The sequence below is a fragment of the Elgaria multicarinata genome, chromosome 8 (genome assembly GCF_023053635.1).
Source record: "Elgaria multicarinata webbii isolate HBS135686 ecotype San Diego chromosome 8, rElgMul1.1.pri, whole genome shotgun sequence".
NCBI lineage: Eukaryota > Metazoa > Chordata > Lepidosauria > Squamata > Anguidae > Elgaria > Elgaria multicarinata.
The window spans coordinates 6,600,966-6,626,159 of NC_086178.1; the positions used below are offsets into that span (position 1 = coordinate 6,600,966).

Sequence of the window (25,194 nt, forward strand, 5' to 3'; positions counted from 1 at the left end):
AGCAGAACTTCCCGCATGTTGAACGCTGTGAGTGGGCAAGATTGCATGGGTGGAAACAGTTCTTCAGATATCTTGGTCCCAAACCATAGCTCGGAATCCTGAGATTTGCATCTACAACGTGACTGACCCGTATGCCTTTAGGTGTGCACTTACAAGAAATTTAAGTGTGCCCCTAAACAATCCCATGTGTAAGTGAGACGAATGTGTGTATCGTACAGATAAACCTGCCAGAGAGATCCAGGGCTTGTCTATACACCCTTTTTAGCCCACTCTGGCTGTGCAGTGGCGCTGCGTTGCTTATATGACGCAGCCGCCAACTCGCAGCCTCATCAGGCTTCTCCCCCCAAAACTGCGCTTTCCCGCAGTGTCGATTTACCGCAGTTTTTTGAAGTTGCTCGGAGGTCACCACGTTCTTTCCTCCATCTGTCGTGGGTGGCCTCGCTTCAGGATGAGCCAGCGGGAGTTCCTGGGGACGGATCGAAGCCCAGGGTAGGTCTGGCTAAGCGCAGGAAGCTAGGGCAGAGCAGAGGGCGGGAATGACAGCCGAATGACCACTGGTGCTGCGTCATTTCCGGCCGGATAAACCATGCTCCCTCCTTCCGCAAGGAGTTATTGTTCCCACCCCGCAACTGTGAGGCTGCGGAGTTTTGTGGGAACCAAGCAGCAAAGCTTCGGCATAAAAATGCTCCCTGAAAACTGACTTGGTCACAAACCTGAGTGCGTTGTGACATAATTGTATGGAAAGGCCCTGAGAGAGTGTAGATGTCTGATGGGTTGAACATTGTTTGTCGAGACAGCAGTGCCCGCTCTTGTCTTGCAAGTTTTGGAAGAGGAGGGAGCAGTCATGGGCTCGGTGTGGGAGCAGTGTGGCATAATGCTTAGCGCTGGTCCAAGAGCTTTGCCAGTCTCCCGGGGGGGGGGGGGAATTTGCCTACAATTTCAAAGTGTAAGAAATCATAGAATCATAGAATAGCAGAGTTGGAAGGGGCCTACAAGGCCATCGAGTCCAACCCCCTGCTCAATGCAGGAATCCACCCTAAAGCATCCCTGACAGATGGTTGTCCAGCTGCCTCTTGAATGCCTTCACTGTGGGAGAGCCCACAACCTCCCTAGGTAACTGGCTCCATTGTCGTACTGCTCTAACAGTCAGGAAGTTTTTCCTGATGTCCAGCTGGAATCTGGCTTCCTGTAACTTGAGCCCCTTATTCCTTGTCCTGCACTCTGGGATGATCGAGAAGAGATCCTGGCCCTCCTCTGTGTGACAACCTTTCAAGTATTTGAAGAGTGCTCTCATGTCTCCCCTCCATCTTCTCTTCTCCAGGCTAAACAGGCCCAGTTCTTTCCGTCTCTCTTCATAGGGCTTTGTTTCCAGACCCCTGATCATCCTGGTTGCCCTCCTCTGAACCCGCTCCAGCTTCTCTGTGTCCTTCTTGAATTGTGGAGCCCAGAACTGGACGCAAATGCGTCCATGTGCATATTTATATGTTACCACTCTGGTGCTCTCTACCTGTGAGTCCCATACAGCCTCACAGTTGTTGTTGTTGTTGTTGTTGTTGTTGTTGTTGTTGTTATTATTATTATTATTATTATTATTATTATTATTATTGGTCACTTTGTGTGGCCAAATACAACACTTCTGTCTCCTGACCCACAGTCTGGAGCATAGAACAGCCTCCAGGCATATAGAAGTTGGCAACCCCCTGCGTCGGAGCATGTCTGCACAAAGTTATTTGGGGAGGCTGATTGGGGGAGCAAACCTTTGATGCCTTCTACCTAAAGTATTCACGGAACCCTCCCTCCCTCTAGTCCAGCCTTCCTCAACCTGGGGTGCTCCAGATGTGTTGGACTGCATCTCCCAGAATGCCCCAGCCAGCAGCTGGCTGGGGCATTCTGAGAGTTGTAGTCCAACACATCTGGAGCGCCCCAGGTTGAGGAAGTCTGCTTTAGTCCAAGGTAAAAAAGGATGGATTCCTTCCCACCCTTTCGATAGATACCCACAGAAGAAGTTATCTGGCAACGTTAAGGACTGAGCGTGCTCATCTGGGGACTGGTGATCGTCCCAGTTTAATTAATCCCAGTTAATTTTGTGAGTGTGGTGGGCAACACAGACTGAAGACCTCTGTTCTGTCCATTGTATTTATATATAATGTTTTACTGGCTTCCCATCGCTTAGAATTGTAGCTTCTCATGAAGCAATAAAACTGCATCGAGACAACCAATATGCAGTCATATGTTGAGCCACACCAACAGCCAAAAATAACCTGTAAAATGTCAGCTCCCGTCACCAGCACGCCATGCGGTGAGGATTTTCTTCTTCCTTTTGTGTGTGTGTGTGTGTGTGTGTGTGTGTGTGAATGCCCCGGTCCTGTCAAACGCAGCTGCCGGCATAGCCGTGGGGCAAAACCAAGCACCTGCTTGACCCATACCTCTCTCTGCAGCCGTGAGGGAAACGTGGCCTGGATGCCCCAAAGGGCAAGAGTTCAGGTCTCGCCGCTTTGTGGGATGAGGCACAGAGCTGCGAGCCCAGGTTGGCTCAGCTCAAGCCGAGGAAACCGTAGCGATGGCATCAGAGCTTCTCACGTGGGATTCATTCAGCCCGATTTCAAGCGGCCCCGTCTCTCTGTCTCTGCTGCTGCTGCTTCTCCCTGCCATGAAATATTTTTCTTCTCACTCGGGCCTGCCAGACGTCCCCAAGCCAAGCTCCGGGGTCAGCTGCGTTCAGCAAAACCCCCTCCTGCCCTGGGAGCGGACGGCAGGCAGGAGCGCTTCAGCCCTCTGCTCCTGTTCACGGCTGAGCCAGGATCCTCACTGCCAGCCAAACTGCAGCTCCAGCTTTGCCTCCTGATCCATTTCTCTCTCTTTTTTTGGAACCACAAAGCAGCATTTCCTGACTTAATCCCTCTTTCTCTCTCTCTCTCTCGCTGCTGCTGCTGCTCACAACAGAGTTGCAGAGTTTCTCCCGTGGGGAGGCCCGTTATGGGCCTCAAATACCCCTGCCTTTTGGGGATGCCCCAAGATCACCCTGGTGCCAGGCAAACCGCACTTGGGCATGCTGAGGTGCTGGGAATCGATCTCTCCCTGATCTTAGGCATTCCTGATCCATAGAGAGCAGAGACACCTGGCTTTGCAAAGCTCAAAGAAATCTTCACTCTGGCTGCTGATAAGCCCAAGTTCTTCCAGACACACCTTCCCACAACTTCTATTAAGGCTTCTGTCCTTGAAAGGGTGTGCCAATCACCGTGCACTCCTGGCTGATAGAGTTGATTGCTTTTAATTGTTTTTGTATGTAGATGGTTTTTATCTTCTGTTTTATTTTGTATTTTTAAGGGTTTGATCTATTGCAAACCGCCCCAGAGACCTTTGGCTATTGGTTGGTATAGATGATGATGATGATGATGATGTTGATGATAGAGAAGGATGTAAAATTCTGGCAGGAATGGACTATACATAAAGACACAGTACAGTTGCAAAAACAATTCACCAACAACTGGCCATCAAATTCTAACTCATCAAACAGCCTACACCATACAATTCTTATTTTTTATTTTTTATTTATTACATTTTTATACCGCCCAATAGCCGAAGCTCTCTGGGCGGTTCACAAAAATTTAAACCATAATAAAACAACCAACAGGTTAAAAGCACAAATACAAAATACAGTCTAAAAAGCACATTATTTATTTGTATCCCGCCTTCTGCCCAATACTGGGCCTCAAGATGGCCTTACAAAATATAAAACACATACATTTTAAAAGCTATGGAAAGAAATATACAGAAGTTAAAAATATCTTAAATATATTACAATATTAAAACATTAAACATTTAAAATGCATGACAATTTTAAAACTCCTTAGCATAGACTTCCTGGCTGTTAGAGCAGTACGACAATGGAATCAGTTGCCTGGTGGGGTTGTGGGCCCTCCCACACTTGAAGCCTTCAAGAAGCAGCTGGACAACCCTCTGTCAGGGATGCTTTAGGGTGGATTCCTGCATTGAGCAGGGGGTTGGACTCGATGGCCTTGTAGGCCCCTTCCAACTCTGCTATTCTATGATGCTACAATTCTATGTCATGGTGCAATTTTGGTAGCTTTACTCCCCACCACTGCCCTGCGGCTCTTTTGCCTTCCAAGTTTGAATCTGGAAGAAATCCGGCACACGCAGGTTTTCGTCCCCCGCGTGGAGGAGCAGCAAATGGAGAAGCTCTACCTGTGGAATGGTTGCCTCTCTCCAAAAGACACATTTTGCAATTTCATTATTGCTACTTCTTGAATATGCGTGTCGGTTTACAGAGTAACGTAAGCCAAGAACCCCAAAGGGTCTGCAGCAATCCTTTGGGTGCTTTTATCCTATAATGCAGGTGGAAATTGAAGCAGGTTCACTGGACTGTAATTTTGGTTTTGGGGTGTTTTTTTTACCCCTTAAAGAGGGGCAGCTTAAAATCCCTGTTTGCTCCGCTCTTCATAAAGGGAGCAATGCTGCCACCTGGTGGTGGTTTAATTGCACAGAGTCACGACACCCTCAGCCTCAAAAACGTTACCAGATGAGGACAAATGTAGTGTTAAGCTTCAGTTAATGCGTGTCATGAGACAGGGGAATACAGAGAGAGGCAGCATCATTTTGGGAGAAAACTTTTAGAACTGGTTCTATAAGGAGAGACTGAGAGAACTGGGCCTGTTTAGCCTGGAGAAGAGAAGCTTGAGAGGAGACATGATAGCAGTCTTCAAATACTTGAAAGGTTGTCACACAGAGGAGGGCCAGGATCTCTTCTCGATCTTCCCAGAGTGCAGGACACGGAATAACGGGCTCAAGTTAAAGGAAGCCAGATTCCAGCTGCACATCAGGAAAAACTTCCTGACTGTTAGAGCAGTACGACAATGGAATCAGTTACCTAGGGAGGTTGTGGGTTCTCCCACCCTAGAGGCCTTCAGGAGGCAGCTGGACAACCATCTGTCAGGGATGCTTTAGGGTGGATTCCTGCAATGAGCAGGGGGTTGGACTTGATGGCCTTATAGGCTCCTTCCAACTCTGCTATGATTCTGTGACATGCTGCCTGTCTGCAACACAACTTCCATGTGTGTGAATGGGCCATTACAGACCTAATGCTTGTGTTGGAATGCTCATATCAGTTCAGGGGCAGTGATTCTTGATGGAGACATTGCCCAGCACCCATTCACGCATAACTAGATTACACATCACTTGATGACCGGCAGCTGAGTGTGCGAACAGAGTGTCTATTGAACCAAATTGCATTAGAAGTGATGTGAACGTTCGCCCTGCGGTTGTAGATCCGCAGCGGCCTTCACACACGCAAGCCACCGTTTCACACTGCAGTCACCGAATGGCGAACATGCGTGTATACGCCAGCCCAGAACGTTTGAGTTGTGTGAATAGCCCCCTAGTAGACAAGAACGGATTCTGCCTGCCGTCTGGTGCCGTGGGCCCGGCAGCGCAACGACCCTTTTAGGTTGTCATAAACAACGCAGTGTTCCCTGGCTACTCAACTCTGGCAAGACTTCATTTGGAGTCCATCCTCAGCTCCGGGGGCTGCAGTTCAAGGACAACAGTGGCGGGTTGTCAAGAATTTAGTGGAGCGCCTCAAAGACGTTAAAGATGGAGAGTTTGCAAGGCTGTTAGGGTGGCAGGTGTGGATGTGACCCCAGAAGCCACAACCTATTGCAGGGCGAAGGCAACCGCTGGCTTATGGGAATCTGAGATAACAAGGGGATCCCCCTGTACACCCAACGGTCTCTGATTGGAGATAACGGTGGATTCCCCCACACTTGGCTGGATCTTGCTAGCCCTGGCCGAGTCCCTTCACACGTTGATCACCCTCTAATTGGGACTTAAGGAGCCCAGGAAGGAGGTGCCCAACTCAGCCAGGGCCTGCAGGGTGGTGGCTCCATGGGACGCATTTAAGTGTTTCCAGGGAGGGTGGGGAAAGCCTTGGTGGCAAGCCGGGTACGGCTTGTGGGCCTTGCGTTGCCGACCAGTGCGGAAGTTAATTTCCTCTGGGGAATATAATAAACTAGTAACATTTGGAAGGCACAGCAGAAATGGCTAAACAAATGTCAGTACAATGAAAGGCAATGGGTGGACAAGAAAGGGAATGTTTGAGATGTTCCAGTGCTTTAAGGACCAAGCATCTCCTGGGAAGCATCCTGTATCCTTTGGCAATTCTTGAAATATTTATAATCTATGATGCTGTTTCTTTAGCATGGTGGTCCTCCTCCTCTTCCTCCTCTCCCTCCTCCTCCTCCTTCTTCTTCTTGATTTTTCTTTGTCTCCTCTTTCTCCCCCGCCCACCACAGGTTGGTGGAAGAGTTTATGCTGCTGGCAAACATGGCCGTTGCCCATCAGATCTACCGCTCCTTCCCGACGAAAGCTCTGCTGCGCCGGCATCCGCCCCCCCAAACCAAGATGTTAAATGACCTCATGGAGTTTTGCAGCCAGATGGGCTTGGACATCGACTGCAGCAACGCCGGGGCTTTGCATGTGAGTGCGCGCGTGCGCGCGTGCGCGTTGCAGGGCTATTGCAAAAATAGCTCGTTCCCTGGTATACCAAGTCCAATTCAGCACACAAGGAGGAGAAGAGATGAAGTATGGGTCTAACAATGTTTATTCTGCAGAATAAGAGACACAAGGAGCTAATTGCTGCAAAGCATGTGCCCACCTCTCAAGGAAGGTAGCTAGGTTTTATACACTACCTTCTTTGGTGCTGCATACATATAGACACCATCGAACAGGAAATTTCTAGCTGGAAAAGAGAATACATGGCATGTTCTTTTGGCAAGCCTCAACACAAAGAGATAGGTACTCACTGTTCCTTAAGAGAACATTAACTTGATTTTTGGTTATCTAGGAATGCTCCGGCTCAGATATTCCAACTTTGCAACATTTCATTAGGAACTACCGTAGCAACGCAGCCTCAGAGAGGGCACTTTTCAACAGGGAGGCAGCTGTTTTAAACGGGGGGAGAGAGACACGCCACCCTCCTGCACTCAGCAACCTGTTTGCACGCCAGGCTTTTTCGGGGGCTGCTCTGGGTCCATTCCTAGAATCTGACCTGACCCCTAGAAAAATGACTGCTGGCAGAAAGCCTTGCAAGACGGACATGGCGGGGAAAAGGTGTCTGCTGGCATGCCGTTTTTTCCCAGGTGAAGGTACAACTCTACAGCGGGGGCCAAAACTGTGGACTCGTCTTGAAATTTTCACGTTTTGCAACTTTGCACGCTTATAGAAAATGTTCTGTTTCGCGAAATTCAAATGTTTATATGTCAATTGAAAGACCTGTAAAACAATCCTGCTTCTTTTCCTGGGTGTTCAATCAACTCTTTTCTTTGGTGCCATGGCTGTATTTACGATGTACGCACCTGCACTTTTAATTTGAGAAATACTTCGAATATTCACACCATCTCCAGTTGCGCTTCAGTCACAGAACAAACAGCAAAACGGACTTTCCTCCACTTGAAACATGATGTATCGCAGCTACTGCCGTGTGATTGGTCCCCAGAACAAGGACTGCGATTGGCCAGCAGGGTTTGCAATTCCAAACCGCTTCTACACTCAATCACACCTGTGTTTTTATTTTATTTTATTTTATTTATTTATTTAATACCGCCCAATAGCCGGAGCTCTCTGGGCGGTTCACAAAAATTAAAAACATTCAAAGTATAAAACAACAGTATAAAACCATAATATAAAATACAACATAAAAGCTCAACCAGATAAAAACAGCAGCAATGCAAAATTACAGATTTAAAACACCAAGTTAAAATTTATTTATAGACTGTTAAAATGCTGGGAGAATAGAAAGGTCTTCACCTGGCGTCTAAAGGCATATAATGTAGGTCTTTAGGGAGCATATAATCTTTAGGGAGCTCATTCCACAGCCAGGGTGCCACAGCAGAGAAGGCCCTGCTCCTGGTAGCCACCTGCCTCACTTCCTGTGGCAGATATTTGCATTCTGATTTTTTGTATTGAGTTCAGCATTAAATTCTCTTTCAATTGATATATAAACATTTGAATTTCGTGAAACAGAACATTTTCTATAAGCATGCAAAGTTGCAAAACATGAAAAATTCAAAAAGTGTCCACAATTTTGGCCACCACTGTAATCAATAAATGTCTCTAATAGGTGTGTGTGTATCCCCCCCTCCCTCTATATTGCTGTTCCTGGGCATAAACGTTTAAGGAAATGTTTATTTATTTAGTTAATTTCTACACCACTTTTCTCCCAAGAAAAATGGCACTTGAGTCTCATGTATCAGTATTACTTGATGATGATGATGATGATGATGATGATGATGTTACGGTGATTTTAGATTGTAAGCCATATGGCAGATTGTCTTGTTTTGTTTTATTCTATACAGTGCCATGAAAATTGATGGCGCTTTATAAATAAATAAATAAATAATGATAATAATAATAATGTAAAATGGATGTTTCTTTTTGTTGACCATTTAAAATTGTTTCAGATACGTCTCTGTGTGCTGGTTGTTTATGCACGTGTATGGAAATGGTTTTGTCACGTATATTTTAATTGTTTTTAATCTTTGGAAACCACCCAGAGAGCTTCGGCTGTTGGGCGGGATAGAAACGTAATGAATGGATGAATGCATGAGTGAATTATCCCCCTATTCCTGAGGGGGGGGGTGGCGTGCTAAAGAGGTGACAGCACCTTGCCTACGGCCCACCTGGTGAGCGCGTGGGGGGGGCGGCGAGACTCGAACGAGGGACCTCCGGGTTCCCAGCTTGTTCCCTGAAACATTGCACCACCCCGGTGACAGCTGTCTGTTTCTCTTCCTGCTAGAAAAGCCTGTGTGAAACCTTTGGAGCTGACAAATACGCTGAAGCCAGGAAGGAGGTGCTGACCAACATGTTCTCCCGGCCCATGCAGGTGAGTACGGACGCCGGAGTCCTGACCCCCCCCGCCCCCCGCTCGCTCATCCTACCTCGGCTTCAGGGCTGTGAGCATCAACGGAAGGCATGGGGCAGCACAAAACAGCAGTCACAACCTGGGGCCTCCTCCCGCGTGGGACTCTCTGCCCACTGCAGGGGATCGCCGGTCTTCGGGTCCTGGTAAAAGTTCTAAGAGCCTCCCACATTAGGCTCGGAGTTTGCTTTAGCAGACCATCTGCCAGGCCATTTCTACACCTGCCTTTTTCCCCAGTCATCGTCCCGGGATCATCCCTGTGCATCCAAATGACACACAGGGGATCCCGGGAGCAAGCAGGGACCATCCCTCCATTTTCCTGGGATAACCCTTAGGTGTAGAAAGGGCCCCAGGCTTTTCGCTGGGTCTCCTTCCCATCCCAGGGCCTCTGATCTCCTGCTCTCTAAGCTGCCCACAGCCCAACATCGTGACGCACCCCCACCCCCACACACGACGTGCTCTCTGCCCAGGGAACAGTACAAGGGCAAGAGAAGCTAGACATTTCCGGGGGAGAACGGCTATTGCTGCTTGTGCAAAGCCAGCGGGGTTCAGGTGCTTTGCAAGAATCATAGAACCATAGAACCATAGAAGAGCAGAGTTGGAAGGGGCCTACAAGGCCATCAAGTCCAACCCGCTGCTCAATGCAGGAATCCACCCTAAAGCATCCCTGACAGATGGTTGTCCAGCTGCCTCTTGAAGGCCTCTAGTGTGGGAGAGCCCACAACCTCACCAGGCAACTGAATGAAATTTAACAACAGAATGAAATTTAATAGGGATGAATGCCAAGTTCTACATTTAGGAAATAGAAACCAAAGGCAGTTACAAGATGGGGATACTTGGCTCAGCTATACTACAAACGAGAAGGATCTTGGAATTGTTGTAGATTGCAAGCTGAGTATGAGCCAACAGTGCGATATGGCTGCAAGAAAGGCAAATGCTATTTTGGGCTGCATTAACAGAAGTAGAGCTTCCAAATCATGTGAGGTACTGGTTCCTCTCTATTCGGCCCTGGTTAGGCCTCATCTAGAGTATTGCGTCCAGTTCTGGGCTCCACAATTCAAGAAGGATGCAGACAAGCTGGAGCGTGTTCAGAAGAGGGCAACCAGGACGATCAGAGGTCTAGAAACAAAGCCCTATGAAGAGAGACTGAAAGAACTGGGCATGTTTAGCCTGGAGAAGAGAAGATTGAGGGGAGACATGACAGCACTCTTCAAATACTTCAAAGGTTGTCACACAGAGGAGGGCCAGGATCTCTTCTCGATCCTCCCAGAGTGCAGGACACGGAATAACGGGCTCAAGTTAAAGGAAGCCAGATTCCGGCTGAACATCAGGAAAAACTTCCTGACTGTTAGAGCAGTACGACAATGGAACCAGTGACCTAGGGAGGTGGTGGGCTCTCCCACACTAGAGGCCTTCAAGAGGCAGCTGGACAACCATCTGTCAGGGATGCTTTAGGGTGGATTCCTGCATTGAGCAGGGGGTTGGACTCGATGGCCTTGGAGGCCCCTTCCACCTCTGCTATTCTATGATTCTGTGATTCTATGTTCTTTCCCACCTGGTGGGAGAGCTGCAGTTCCCCAGGTGAAGATTCCCGAGAGTCTTGGACCCTGCTGAGTCTTGGCCATTAGCACAGACCATTATTTGGGGCGCCATCCCCCCACCGTTGCCCCGTTCGAGTTCTGACTGAAACCCAGAGCGTATTCCCCGCCCTACTGACATCGGAGCCACCAGCCTCTACTGACACTAGCCCTGCCTCCCTCTGGCACACAGGGAAGGGGGGGACGACGACTTTCTGATGGGGAAGGCCTTCTCTTTCCCTGGAGGCTCTCCATGCAATTTCGAACCCTGATTTTCTAGTGTTCCAGATTGTGTGGAGAGAGCCTCTGTGGATACGGGCGGTGGGGGTGGGCTCTCTCCTTCAGAAAGTCCCCCTCCTCATGTGACAGAAACAGCAGTGGCGTGGGGTCCGAGGCTAGTGTGCCCCCTCTCCCCACACCACCCGGCACATTTCCTGCACCCTGGAAGGCAACGCTTGAATAGGGCTTGAAAAATTCAGGAATGAGAGCAGAAGGGGGCTTAGATCTGGGCGTCTGGAGCGGTTCTACCCCCCCCCCCCCGTCGCTGTTCCTGTGCGAACGCGAGCCTGGCGACACTGCCGGTGCAGCGCAGTGCACTCGCGCCCTTTCCGGGAGGCCCTCGCCGTGCTGGGAATTTGCCGCGTTCTTGAGCAAAACAGCCTGAACTTCGCAGAGAGGTAGACCGGTGGTTTCGACCGCCGTCCCCCCAATAGGATTGCAAAGCCGGAGAGCTCCTTTCGCGAGGAGCTCTCTCTGTGTTGAGCCAGTTGTGATTTATTACGGGGCTGATCTTTAGATGGAATGCCACGAGAGGTGAGCCCAGGGCGCTGGGCGCTTCCCTTAATCTCTGTGATGGATTGCATCAGGAGAAGGGCGACGGCTGCTATTTCCTAGCGCCTGCGAGCGGTGCGTGTGCCTGCGTGCGCGTTGGGGGGAACCTTGCCGGATAGAGGTCGTGCTCCGCAAAGAGGTCAAGGGGACCTTGGACTGCTGTGGGGTGCCAGGGCCAAGAAGCACAGGCCCAGGCTGGCTCCCTCGCTCCCAGGCCCACGGCAGCCCCAGCCTAAATCCTTCGTGACGTGCAAACCCATCTGCTAAACCGCTTGCCTGCTGCTGCTGCTGCCGCCCCATCCATCATCTGGGCCTGTCCAGCCATTCCTGCTTTCCCAGCCTCCTTCGTCCCGGACAACGCTGGCTCCACAAGGAGCACGTTTTCCTGCCTTGGCGGCACGGGGAAACGCTTCCGAGACTTTGCTTAAAATTAGGGTGACCCTATGGAAAGGAGGACCAGGCTCCTGTATCTTTAACAGTTGTATTGAAAAGGCAGTTTCAGCAGGTGTCATCAGTATGCATGCAGCACCTGGTGAAATCCCCTCTTCATCCCAGCAGTTAAAGATGCAGGAGCCCTGCCCTCTTTTGTATCTGGTCACTCTAGCATAGCTCCTGCAGCTTTAACTGTTGTGATGAAGAGGGGATTTCACCGGGTGCTGCATGCGTACAAAGGACACTTGCTGAAATTCCCTTTTCTATACAACTGTTAAAGTTGCAGGAGCCCAGTCCTCCTTTCCGTATGGTCACCTTGCTTCAAATAGTGCAGAAAGATGACTGCCGCAGGAGTCTTTCGTTTGCTTAATACTAATAGTACTTTTCAGCGTGCAAAGTGCTTTGCTTATAAGTCCAACGTCCTCACAGCCCTCCTGCAAGGCCTGTCGGCCGCGCTTCTCTTGTCCCCCACATTGCAAAAGGGGTGTCGAAGGGAACAGGGGGTTCTCTCGGGTACCCCTTCTGTAACATGGTGAAAAGACAAGGCTGTTCTACCTTGCAGGAGGGTTGTAAGGACGGCTAAGCTAATGGATGGCAGGAGGCTGGTGAGTTTGTGGCTCAGAGACGGTTCAAACGGGGGAACGTGCAGGTTCGCAGCACAGCCTCTCCAGCAGAAAGGGGCCTGTGTTCATTTACATTTTCACACACAAACCCCTCATGGCTAATTCCACCGGTGACAATCAGAAGGTTATGAGCTTCCTTTTTGACAGTTAGTGTTATAATTGCACACACACACACACACACACCCCCAAAAAAATCAAGACTGCCCTACCGTTTAACTTGACCGTAACCAGCCACTCTTTGCCCGGAGCATGCAATTTCACAAGACAAAAGAAGAGAAATGTGAGGAAGAGGAGGAAGACCGGGCGGATCGGGTGGATTTGCTTCGTGAAACGCTTGATGGGTAGTTGCTGAGATAAGTTGTCAGCATGGAAAGAGAGGAGGAAGAGGACATGCAGACGAAAAGAGATGGATGTTTGAGATCTTTTTAAAAATAAACCAGCTTTGTGGGGAGGGAGATCCCATTCGGTGCATTAACCTATCAGGAGACAGACGCCACCACCATGCTTGATTCCCTGTTGACTACTCAGCTTTTATTTATTTATTTATTTATTTAAGTATTTTTATGCCGCCATTCAGCCAAAAACAGCTCTCACGGCGGCTTACAAAAGTATTTCTTGACAGTCCCTGCCCACAGGCTTACAATCTAAAAGACATGACACAAAAGGAAAGGGGATTGGGAGGGAGAAGGAGGGGGAAAGGAAAGCAAATTCAGGCACTACAATCTTAGTTGCAAAGTTCAGCAGTTAAAGTTGACAGTTGGCAGCAGGAGGGAGGGGGCTCTCAGCTGGAGCTGGACCCAGCCACGATGGAGGGGTGCCTGGCTGCTGCTTTCTCCCTCACTGGTGGCCTCTGCAGTGATAGTTGGTAGCAGGAGGGAGGGGGCTCTCAGCTGGACCCAGGCATGATGGAGAAGTGCCTGGCTGCTGCTTCCTCCCTCACTGGTGGCCTCTGCAGAGACAGTTGGTAGCAGGAGGGAGGGGGCTCTCAGCTGGAGCTGGACCCAGGCATGATGGAGGGGTGCCTGGCTACTGCTTCCTCCCTCACTGGTGGCCTCTGCAGAGATAGTTGGTAGCAGGAAGGAAGGGGCTCTCAGCTGGAGCTGGACCCAGGCACGATGGAGGGGTGCCTGGCTACTGCTTCCTCCCTCACTGGTGGCCTCTGCAGAGACAGTTGGTAGCAGGAGGGAGGGGGCTCTCAGCTGGACCCAGGCATGATGGAGAGGTGCCTGGCTGCTGCTTCCTCCCTCACTGGTGGCCTCTGCAGTGATAGTTGGTAGCAGGAGGGAGGGAGCTCTCAGCTGGACCCAGGCGTGATGGAGAGGTGCCTGGCTGCTGCTTCCTCCCTCACTGGTGGCCTCTGCAGAGACAGTTGGTAGCAGGAGGGAGGGGGCTCTCAGCTGGACCCAGGCACGATGGAGGGGTGCTTGGCTGCTGCTTCCTCCCTCACTGGTAGCCTCTGCAGAGACAGTTGGTAGCAGGAGGGAGGGGGCTCTCAGCTGGACCCAGGCATGATGGAGGGGTGCTTGGCTGCTGCTTCCTCCCTCACTGGTGGCCTCTCCAGAGACAGTTGGTAGCAGGAGGGAGGGGGCTCTCAGCTGGACCCAGGCATGATGGAGAGATGCCTGGCTGCTGCTTCCTCCCTCACTGGTGGCCTCTGCAGTGATAGTTGGTAGCAGGAGGGAGGGGGCTCTCAGCTGGACCCAGGCATGATGGAGGGGTGCCTGGCTGCTGCTTCCTCCCTCACTGGGGGCCTCTGCAGAGACAGTTGGTAGCAGGAGGGAGGGGGCTCTCAGCTGGACCCAGGCATGATGGAGGGGTGCTTGGCTGCTGCTTCCTCCCTCACTGGTAGCCTCTGCAGAGACAGTTGGTAGCAGGAGGGAGGGGGCTCTCAGCTGGAGCTGGACACAGGCACGATGGAGGGGTGCCTGGCTGCTGCTTCCTCCCTCACTGGTGGCCTCTCCAGAGACAGTTGGTAGCAGGAGGGAGGGGGCTCTCAGCTGGACCCAGGCATGATGGAGAGGTGCCTGGCTGCTGCTTCCTCCCTCACTGGTGGCCTCTGCAGTGATAGTTGGTAGCAGGAGGGAGGGGGCTCTCAGCTGGACCCAGGCATGATGGAGAGGTGCCTGGCTGCTGTTTCCTCCTTCACTGATGGCCTCTGCAGAGACAGTTGGTAGCAGGAGCGAGGGGGCTCTCAGCTGGAGCTGGATCCAGGCACAATGGAGAGGTGCCTGGCTGCTGCTTCCTCCCTCACTGGTGGCCTCTGCAGAGATAGTTGGTAGCAGGAGGGAGGGGGCTCTCAGCTGGAGCTGGACCCAGGCACGATGGAGAGGTGCCTGGCTGCTGGTTCCTCCCTCCCGGGTGTGGCTGCCCTGTGGCCCCCTTGGCCGCCCTCTGCCTTCCAGCACTCCTCCCCGCCCTCAGGGCTCTGACCCTCCTTGTCTCCCCCAGATGGCTGTGTATTTCTGCACCGGCGTGCTGGAAGACGAGGTGCTCTTCCGCCACTACGCCCTGAACGTGCCCCTCTACACCCACTTCACGTCGCCCATCCGCCGCTTCCCTGACATCGTGGTACATCGGCTGCTCTCTGCTTCTCTGGGTAGGTCCTTCTGGAGACTGTCGACAGCAGGCCGGCTCTCTTGCCCCCCCCCCACCTTGGTCAGACAGGGCTGGGCTGGGACACTTCGAAAGGAGAAGGGGGCTTGTGGCTGCAGGGCTGGCCGGGCCAGGGCCGGCCAAAAGGCCACGTAGCCCTCTGTGTGCAGGGACATTTGCCAGCATCCCGAAGCGGGTTGTAATTGATACATTGTCTAGATCAGCGTTCCTCAACCTGGGGCGCTCCAGATGTGTTGGACTACAACTCCCAGAATGCCCCAGCCAGCTGGCTGGGGCATTCTGGGAGGTGCAGTCCAACACATCTGGAGCGCCCCAGGTTGAGGAAGGCTGGTCTAGATGAAGTCATTAAAGAGGAAGGCCTTTTTTTTATTTTCTCAGCATTTTAACAACCTTAGAATCATAGAATCATAGAGTAGCAGAGTTGGAAGGGGCCTACAAGGCCATCGAGTCCAACCCCCTGCTCAATGCAGGAATCCACCCTAAAGCATCCCTGACAGAGGGCTGTCCAGCTGCCTCTTGAAGGCCTCTAGTGTGGGAGAGCCCACAACCTCCTTAAGTAACTGATTCCATTGTCGTACTTCTCTAACAGTCAGGAAGTTTTTCCTGATGTCCAGCTGGAATCTGGCTTCTTGTCACTTGAGCCTGTTATTCTATGTCCTGCACTCTGGGGTGATCGAGAAGAGATCCCGGCCCTCCTCAGTGTGACAACCCTTTAAGTATTTGAAGAGTGCTCTCATGTCTCCCCTCAACCTTCTCTTCTCCAGGCTAAACAGGCCCAGTTCTTTCAGTCTCTCTTCAGAGGGCTTTGTTTCCAGACCCCTGATCATCCTGGTTGATCATCCCAGACCCCGATCATCCTTATCAAACTAATAATAATAATAATAAATTTATTTGTTACCCCCCTCTCCCTCCAGATCGAGGCGGGGCACAACACAAATGCAACATCATACAACTGATTAAAACATTTAAAACCAATGCATCACTAAAAGCAGCACATCATTAAAAGGCAGATTTAAAATTCAAGTGGGTAGGTCTGCCGGAAGAGATCAGTCTTTATGGCTTTCTTAAATTCCAGAAGTCTATTAAGTTGACGAATCTCTCCCGGCAGGCCATTCCATAAACTGGGAGGTGCAGAATAAAAGGTCTTCTGGGTAATAGTTGTCAGCCTTGTTTTAGCTGACTGAAGTAAGTTCTTCCCAGAGGACCGGAGTGTGCGGGGTGGATTGTACGGAAGAAGACGATCCCGCAGGTAGCCTGGACCCAAACCATGGAGGACTTTGAAAGTGATAACCAACACTTTATGCTTTGCCCGGAAACTAATCTTAACTTTGCCGTTTTAAATTTGGATTTTAAACCTGTATCAATTTCTGCATTGCTGCTAAATTTTATCCCAGCTGTGTTTTTATATTGCATTTTATATTACGCTTTTATACTGTTCGTTTTATATTTTGAATGGTTTCTATGGTTTTAATTTATGTAAACCGCCCAGAGAGCTTCGGCTATTGGGCGGTATAAAAAAATGCAATCAATCAATCAATAAAGGCTGCCGTCCTATGCAGGTTCAGAGAAGAAAAGGGCCTGCTAGAAATTGTAGGCCCTTTTTTCTGTCTAAACTTGCATAGGGTTGTGCCTTCAAAATATTTTGGTTAACTAAAAAAGGTGTCATGGGCTGGACTTCACACCACCACTACCACATGCTCAAGGAGGGCTGGGTTTATTTTATTTTTATTTATTTATTTATTTATTTATTTATTTATTTAAACATTTGTATCCCGCCCAATATCATTGGGATCTCAGGGTGGCGTACAGATAAAAACAATGAACAATGTACCCAGCTAAAAATGCACTAAACCGTTATCAAGCTAAAAGCAGTAGGAAACGTAAACGCAATAAAATCAATTAAAACTCTGCGCAACTTTAGCCCTCAGAGGCTTTGATAAAAAGCGGAGTTTTAAATGGGCGCCGAAACGAAGCCAGCGTCGGCGCCAGTTGGGCCTCCAGGGGGCGGGTGGGTGGGTTTTCCACAGCTGGGGTGCCACAACAGTAGGGTGACCCTATGAAAAGGAGGACCGGGCTCCTGTATCTTTAACAGTTGTATTGAAAAGGGGATTTCAGCAGTTGTCATTTGTATACATGGGGAACCTGGTGAAATTGCCTCTTCATCACCACAGTTAAAGCTGTAGGTGCTCTGCCCTCTTTGAAATCTGGTCACTCTAGTATAGCTCCTGCAGCTTTAACTGTGGTGATGAAGAGGGAATGTCACCAGGTTCCCCATATATACAAATGACCCCTGCTGAAATTCCTTTTTCTATGCGACTGTTAAAGATACAGGAGCCCTGTCCTCCTTTCCATGTGGTCACCCTACACAACAGAGAAAGCCCTCTCCCATGCCCCACCATAACGTCTGTCTCGTGTTGGTGGGACGCAGAAGGCCTGGTGAGTGACCGCCTTCCTCTGCCTGTTCTGACTACCGTCTGCTTCCGTTTAAGGCTCCGGCTCTGCCCCGTGGATGAAAGAGGCTGATATCCAGAAGCAAGCGGAACACTGCAATGACCAGAAAATGGCTTCCAAACGGGTGCAGGAGCTCAGCGCCGACCTCTTCTTCGCTGTTTTCGTCAAGGTGAGGCCCAAAAGCCCTGGATGCACTTTGGCTCTCTTTACTCCTGGGATGAAGAGTGGGTGGAGTGCTCCTTTGAAAATGTTTTGAATCGTGCTGTGAGCTGACATCACACACACTTTTTTTTTTAATATAATTTTTATTATTTAACAACAACACATAATAAATCATATACATACATAACACAACATTCCTCTTATTTCTTAGCTATACATTCTACTTCTTAACTAACTCACATTAATAAGTGCCCCCCCCCCCACCTCGGGAACTTATTCTAGTTTCCAAAATTGCATTGAGTCTTCTGGCGGTGTTCTTCCTCTCCCTTTTAACAATACATGTTCCAGGAACAATTTCCATATCTCTTCAAAATCATTGTTTTTTATTATCCCCCTTCTAAATCTAATATTACATGTTAATTTATCATTTATCGCAATAGCCCATATTTCTTTATACCAATCTTCTATAGCATAATCTCCTTGAACCTTCCAATTTCTGGATATCATTAACCTTGCAGCTGTTAACAGGTTCGTTATTAATTCTTTTTCCATCTGATTACATTTAAGATTTCCATTTTGTTGTTTATCCGTTCAGTCGTTTCCGACTCCTCGTGACTTCATGGACCAGCCCACGCCAGAGCTTTCTGTCGGCCGTCGCCACCCCCAGCTCCCCCAAGGTCAAGTCTGTCACCTCCAGAATATCATCCCTCCATCTTGCCCTTGGTCGGCCCCTCTTCCTTTTGCCTCCACTTTCCCTAGCATCAGCCTCTTCTCCAGGGTATCCTGTCTTCTCATTATGTGGCCAAAGAACTTCAGTTTTGCCTTTAATACCATTCCCTCAAGTGAGCAGTCTGGCTTTATTTCCTGGAGTATGGACTGGTTTGATCTTCTTGCAGTCCAAGGCACTCTCAGGATTTTCCTCCAACACCACAGTTCAAAAGCATCTATCTTCCTTCACTCAGCTTTCTTTAGTAATGCTACACTTGGTGTTTCTTCTAAATCCATTCCAGTTATTTCATGTATTTCTCTATACACCATTTCCCATAATTTTTGTACATGTTCACGATTCTACCACATATGTATATACATTCCTACACACCGTCTTCCTGTCCTTCTGGAGCAGTTGATTCTGCCTGGATCTTGTTCTGCCTTGCTTCGAGGGAGGGGGCTGGTGATCTGCTTCTCCCAGATTCTTTGGACTGGAAGGGATAGCACCGAAAGACTTATTCGGGATGGGTGAACACCCCCCTGTTTGCCTCAGGCAGAGATCCGTAGCTCAGCGGTAGAGCGCACGGGCTTTTGCATGCAGCACGTCGCAGGTTAAATCCGTGGCCTCTCCAGTTAAAAGGAAAATCGGTTCAGGGCCTACGTTTCCTGACAGGCCGCCATCTCCTGTACTAGCTTGCCCTCATTCTGAGGTCATCAGCAGAGGCCCTTCTCACCTTCCCACCTTCAAGGGTGTTTAGGCTGGGGCGTATAAGAGAGAGGGACTTTTCAGCGGTGGCCCCACATTTCTGGAATCCGCTTCTATCAGGGCTTCGTCAGGCCCCTTCTTTGCAGGTCTTCCAGAAGGCCCTGAAGGCTCACATGCCTTTTCATTATCTGCACGTTTCCTTGGTGTTGCATTTTTACAGCATTTTCATTGAATGTTGATGGATTTTCCACTGCTTTTTATCGTTTTCATCTCCCACGTCACTTTGCAAGGGTTCTTCCTTCTTCTCACATCAATCCGTTGGTTTCTGTCCACCACGCTGCCGCTAAGATCATCTTCTTGGCTCGCCGCTCTGACCATGTTACTCCACTTCTGAAATCTCTCCATTGGCTTCCAATTCACTTCAGAATCCAATATAAACTTCTCTTGTTGACCTTCAAAGCTTTTCACGGTCTAGCTCCTTCCTATCTCTCCTCTCTCATCTCACACTATTGCCCCGCTCGTGCTCTTCGCTCCTCTGATGCCATGTTTCTCGCCTGCCCAAGGGCCTCTACTTCCCTTGCTCAGCTTCGTCCATTTTCTTCAGCTGCCCCTTATGCCTGGAACGCTCTTCCAGAACATTTGAGAACTACAAGTTCAACCGCAGCTTTTAAAGCTCAGCTAAAAACTTTTCTTTTTCCTAAAGCTTTTAAAACTTGATTTTGTTCTGACTTTATACTGTTAGTTTTACCCTACCCTGTGCCTGTTTACCCTAACCCTGTGCCTGTTTGCATTCTCTTCCCCTCCTTATTGTTTTATTATGATTTTATTAGAATGTAAGCCTATGCGGCAGGGTCTTGCTATTTACTGTTTTACTCTGTACAGCACCATGTACACTGATGGTGCTATATAAATAATAATAATAATAATAATAATAATAATAATAATAATAATAATAATAAATAATTCTGCCTCTAAAGGCGGCCTAAAAAAATCGTTTTAAATAAACCAAATAAATAATGTGACTTTAAAGACCCAGAACTTCATACATGTCCGTGACCTGGGGTGAGAGGACATGAGGAACACAGGCTGATTGTTCTATTTCTTACATCACTAACTATGTGATGGGCGAGAGGGGGGGATTCTTCTGTTCTAAATGTCGTGAAAATGTTCCATTAGAAAATAACAGCCCCTACCCCCGCCACCCCAAAAAGGATCAGGGAGCAGCTGGTGGGGAAAGCCTTCCTCTCCACGAGAGCTTAGAGAGTGACTGCCAGTTGAAGTAGACCTGGAGTCTTCAGCCTTTTCAGGTTTGGGCCCTACCTGGAGTCCATGCAGGCCTTTGGGGATCCACGTCTTCATTTTTGACCGTGCGTTTGTACGGTGGTAGTGCTACGATTCAGACCCACCCTCGGTCAGGCCGCAGCCCAGAAGTGCAGCCTTCGCCAACCTGGCGCCCTCCAGTGGTGTTGGGTTGCAATTCCCAACATCCCCCAGCCAGCAGAGCAGGTTGGGGATGATGGGAGTTGTAGTTAACGAAGGCTGCCTAAGTGGGTCCTGACACATCTGCTGAAGTTGAGTGGCATAGGGTAGATCAGAACATCAGAAGTGCCCTGCTGGATCAGACCAAGGGTCCGTCTAGTCTGGCACTCTGTTCCCACAGTGGGCAACCAGCCATCGGCCAGGGATGAAGAAGCAGGACATGATGCAACAGCACCCTCCCGCCCATGTTCCCCAGCAACTGGTGCACACAGGCTTCCTGCCTCGGATACTGGAGGTAGCACACAACCATCAGGGCTAGTAGCCATCGATAGCCTTTGCCTCCAGGAATTTATCCAGCCATCCAAACTGGTGATCAGTTTGCCATCGTCTCGCTCTTGCCAAATATTTGCCTCTCCCTGAGCACTGTGCCCTTCTTGGATGGCAGAACACCTGTCTCCTGCCGCCCAGAACGCTGCGGGAGGCATGCGGAGAGCCGGACGCTCAAGGGCCTCCTGATCGCTCCCAAATCTTCTCCAGTGTGGTTTTGAATAGGGCGGCATTCCTAGGGCCTCTGGGAATTTGGGGCGCCCCCCCTGCCCTGCTTATCTCACCTTCCTGGCATTTTCTTCCAGGAGTGTGGCCCCCTGGAGTCAGAAGCCATGGTGATGGGCGTCCTCAACGAAGCCTTTGACGTCCTGGTGCTGAGGTTCGGCGTCCAGAAACGCATCTACTGCAACGTAAGCGTCCCCCTCCAGCCCTGCGGGCAACTGTAAACCCAATTGTAAAATTGGTCTTAATGTTTTTACTCTGTATAGATTTTTTGTTTTGTTTTAGCTGAGCTGCGTGATTGCTTACACCGCTTTGGGCTCCTTGGGAAGAGAGGCAGTTTATAGTAGGGCTGTGCTCCACTTCGCTTCGGTTCTTAGAACCGATAGCGGAGCGGCCTGATTCGCCTCCGACGAAGGCGGAGACGGATCGGGTCAGGGGAGCTGCGGATCGAGACCAAGTGGATCCTTTGCCTTGATCCGGAGCTCCGAAAAAAAGGTAAGTGTGGCGGGAGGGGGGTTTACTTGGCGCCGCTGCAGTCCGTGCGGTGATGGCGGCAGAGCCAGGTGAGGGGGCAGGATGGGACGGGGGCTTACCTGCCTCTGTTGCGGTCCAGTGGCGGCTTCAGCTGAGGCTTCAGCTTCAAACCGGAAGACCAGGCCGTGCCCACGGCCTGGTCTTCCTGTTTGAGGCCTGGGCCTCAGTTGAAGCCATCGCCAGACCGCGATAGAGGCAGGTAAGGGGAGAGGGGGGCTTACCTGCCTCTGTCACGGTCCGGTGACGGCGGTGGAGCCAGGTAAGGGGGGAGGGGGGCTTACCTGCCTCTGTCTCGGTCTGGAGGCAGGTGAGGAGGTTGGGGGTGTTATAGGCATTTGTATTCCAAAATGCCCAGAGGGTTAGGGTTCGGGTTAGAGTTGTAGTCCATGACATCTAGAGGGTGCCAGGTTGGGAATGACCATGGCTGCAGTCTGACACCCTCTGGGCATTTTGGAATACAATGCCCAGCATCCCCACCCAGCAGGGCCGCTACCCATCCTGACTGGGGATACTGGGAGTTGTAGTCCATGACATCTGGAGGGTGACAGGTTGGGAATGACCATGGCCCAAGTCCGACACCCTCTGGGCATTTTGGAATACAACGCCCAGCATCCCCACCCAGCAGGGCCACTACCCATCCTGACTGGGGATGCTGGGAGTTGTAGTCCATGACATCTGGAGGGTGACAGGTTAGGAATGACCATGGCCCCAGTCCGAGACCCTCTGGGTGTTTTGGAATGCAACACCAAGCATCCCCACCCAGCAGGGCGCTGCCCATCCTGACTGGGGATACTGGGAGTTGTAGTCCATGACATCTGGAGGGTGACAGGTTAGGAATGTCCATGGCCCAAGTCCGACACCCTCTGGGCGTTTTGGAATACAACACCCAGCATCCCCACCAAGCAGGGCGCTGCCCATTCTGACTGTGGATGCTGGGAGTTGTAGTCCATGACATCTTGAGGGGACCAGATGTCTTGTTTGCCTTCCGTGACTGACTGTTTGTGGGGGCGCCCTCGTGCCTCGGCTTTCAAGGATAATGAGCCATCCTGTGCGTGGCGGCCTGGAGGAGCCGGGCGGCGTGGGGGGTGCCCCTCCGTCTCCTCCGCCCTCCGTCTGCCCCTCGACCAGAACCCTTCCAAGGGGGATAATTACCCACTCGTAGCAGCGCAATAAAACCGAGCCGATAACAGCGCGGAGAGTGCTTTGGCCTCTGGAAACGAGGAGACGGGGAGAAGTTGTTTTTAATTTCACCTTCGGAAATGGGAGCTCGGAGGCGCCGAGGGGGACGTTCCCCGTTCCCTGGCACCTGCGCCAGGCGGCAGCTCCTGCCCGTTCCAAGGTTAGGAAGTTGGTCCACGTGGCAGGGAGCCATGTGGGCTGCGCCCCTCCTGCCTTGTCAAGGAGGGCTCGTGCTTCACCCAGGGCATTGGGGAGAACCGCCTGGGAGAAGGGATGAGTTTTATGGCTTTTAACCTATACATGAAATCCTTACGCGCCCTTGTATCCGCCAGTCTCAACCTTCCCAAACCTGGCGCCCTCCAGATGCTTTGGTCACGGCTAGTGTGACCGGTGGTCAGGAATTGCCGGCCTGACCGGAGCTGAATTACGCCGACAGCCCTAAATCCCGTGCAGATAAACCCGGTAATGAACCCGTCAAGGCCAGGGAAGGAGGGTGGGTGATGCAGGACGAACAAAAGCTGGGTGCCGGGCTTGGGACGAAGGAAATTCACGGGGACAGGGAAGAGCCCTCGTCCGGTCCAGGGTTCAAGGTCCGAGGAAGTCCAGGTTACAGGGGAGGGCAAGGCTCGGGGCCTAGGAACAAGCTGAGAAGAGCCGGCGTGTCGATTTGACGTCGCACTTCAGCGCTGGGGGGTGAATTCCAGCCGCGTTTAGCTCCCGCGTCCTGGAGGAGCTGCTGGTCATCCATCCCCAGTCTTCTGGGCGGCTTTTCCTTTCTTTAAATAGGGAGGACGCTGAATCCCCTTGGGGCAGCTAAAAGAATCCAGGGGTTGGAGCACCTCCCCTATGAGGGAAGCTTTGCAACAGCTGGCACTGTTTCGCTCGGAGCAAAGCGGCAGTAAGGGGCAGCCCTGATAGAGGTGTACAAAATGATGCGTGGTGTGGAGGAGGTGGACAGGGAGACCTTTTCCTCCCTCTCTCAAAATACCAGAACTGGCTTACAGGATTGTGGGTGGCACTTGGCAAAGTGGCAGACCTGGCCCGGTCCAGACCTGCGTCTCAGCAGTGTGTGTCGAAAAGCAGGCAGGTGGGCGCGCGCACACACTTTTCAGAATGCAGGTTCCTGTTTCAGTCTATTCCGAGTCTCCGGAGCAAATGCACACCGAAGTCTGCCATGCAGGGCATCCCCTCACCTACGGGGCGACCCTGTCAGGTGTCAGCATCCCTGAACATTGATTCCTGCCTTGGACGTCTGCCCGCCTCCGCATGGCTCCCTGAGGTCGCCGGTCTCTCCTTTCTCTTGCAGGCTCTGCCGCTGGTGGGATTCCAGTTCCAGAAGGTGGGCAAGAAGCCGCAGCTGACCCTGATGTGGGCACCTGAGAGCCAGGAGCGGGAGGCTGAGCAACAGGTGACCTCCACACCACCAGTCCCGCCCTGCCCAGGGAGAGCGGGAGGGCCTTGGGGGGACCTCAAAGGCACAGCCGTCCACCATTTCTGCATCGGGCCCAAGACGGCCTCTGCCAGCCTTCCCGGGCACGGTGCGCTGCGCTCCAACTCCAACTCCCAGCATCCTCCGGCCAGCAAGCCCAATGGCTGGGAGGTGTAGTCCGACACGTTTGGCAGTCTGGCCTGCCCTCACTGGCAGAGCCCCTCCAGCATCTCTGGCCGTGGAAGTTTCTCCCCAGACGGGCCCCCCGATCCTTTTCACTGGAGGATGCGAACTCGGATCCTTCCACGCGCAAACCGGGGCTCTGCTGCCCCTCCTGGCGTCGCTCTCTAGGTCCGAGGCTGCTTTTTGCTCAAGCCTGTCTGGAAGGAAGGCAGGAAGGCTGGCTTGGGCTGGGGCCGGCTTGCGCTGGAGTATCCGCTTGGCTGTTCCCTCGCTGTCTGCCAACTCGTGGAACATCTCGCTCCCTCCGTAGCAAGGGCAGGCGATTCCCCCGGGGTGATCAGGGCTGCTTCTCCGCTCGTCCCGATCCCGCTGCCAGCTGTGTTTCCTAGCCCCTCCCCTCTTTGCAAGGCCTTCCTGACTTCATCCTTCTCCAAGTGTTTAATTAGTGCGTTGTTCCCTCCTCCCCCTTCCAGGTTGTTAACGATGCGGCGTAAGCTCTGGCAGGCTCACCGCTCCATCCTCCCGACCAGCCCCCCCATCTCCACCCACCCCTGGCACAGTGTTGCCGCGTTCCTCCTGCGCTCCACTTTGCCTCCCCTGCCTGGGGCAGGGCTCAGATCCAGCGGCGCCGGCCTTTCCCAACCGCCCCCACCCAAGGCAGATTTCCCAGGGCCAGAGGCTTTCCTGGGGGCTGGCCATCTCTCTCGCAGGCTCATCCCTGGCATCCATTCGCTCAGGAGGCCTTGCGCGTGTTGGGCTTGATTAAGCTCTGCTCTGGTGTCAAGCGCAAGCTGGCAGCCCTGACA

General features: G+C 51.4%; 1 protein-coding gene across 1 annotated transcript in view; it reads left to right on the forward strand.

The window, feature by feature from the left end:
- The window catches only part of DIS3L2 (DIS3 like 3'-5' exoribonuclease 2), a 316,408-nt gene that overhangs the window by 288,129 nt on the left and 3,085 nt on the right, over window positions 1-25,194 (forward strand). Inside the window, exons 16-21 of the mRNA XM_063131760.1 lie at window positions 6,309-6,492; window positions 8,810-8,896; window positions 14,844-14,991; window positions 17,498-17,628; window positions 21,147-21,251; window positions 24,083-24,184. Of these exons, the coding sequence (XP_062987830.1) occupies window positions 6,309-6,492; window positions 8,810-8,896; window positions 14,844-14,991; window positions 17,498-17,628; window positions 21,147-21,251; window positions 24,083-24,184 (757 nt within the window). The remainder of the gene's footprint in view (window positions 1-6,308; window positions 6,493-8,809; window positions 8,897-14,843; window positions 14,992-17,497; window positions 17,629-21,146; window positions 21,252-24,082; window positions 24,185-25,194) is intronic.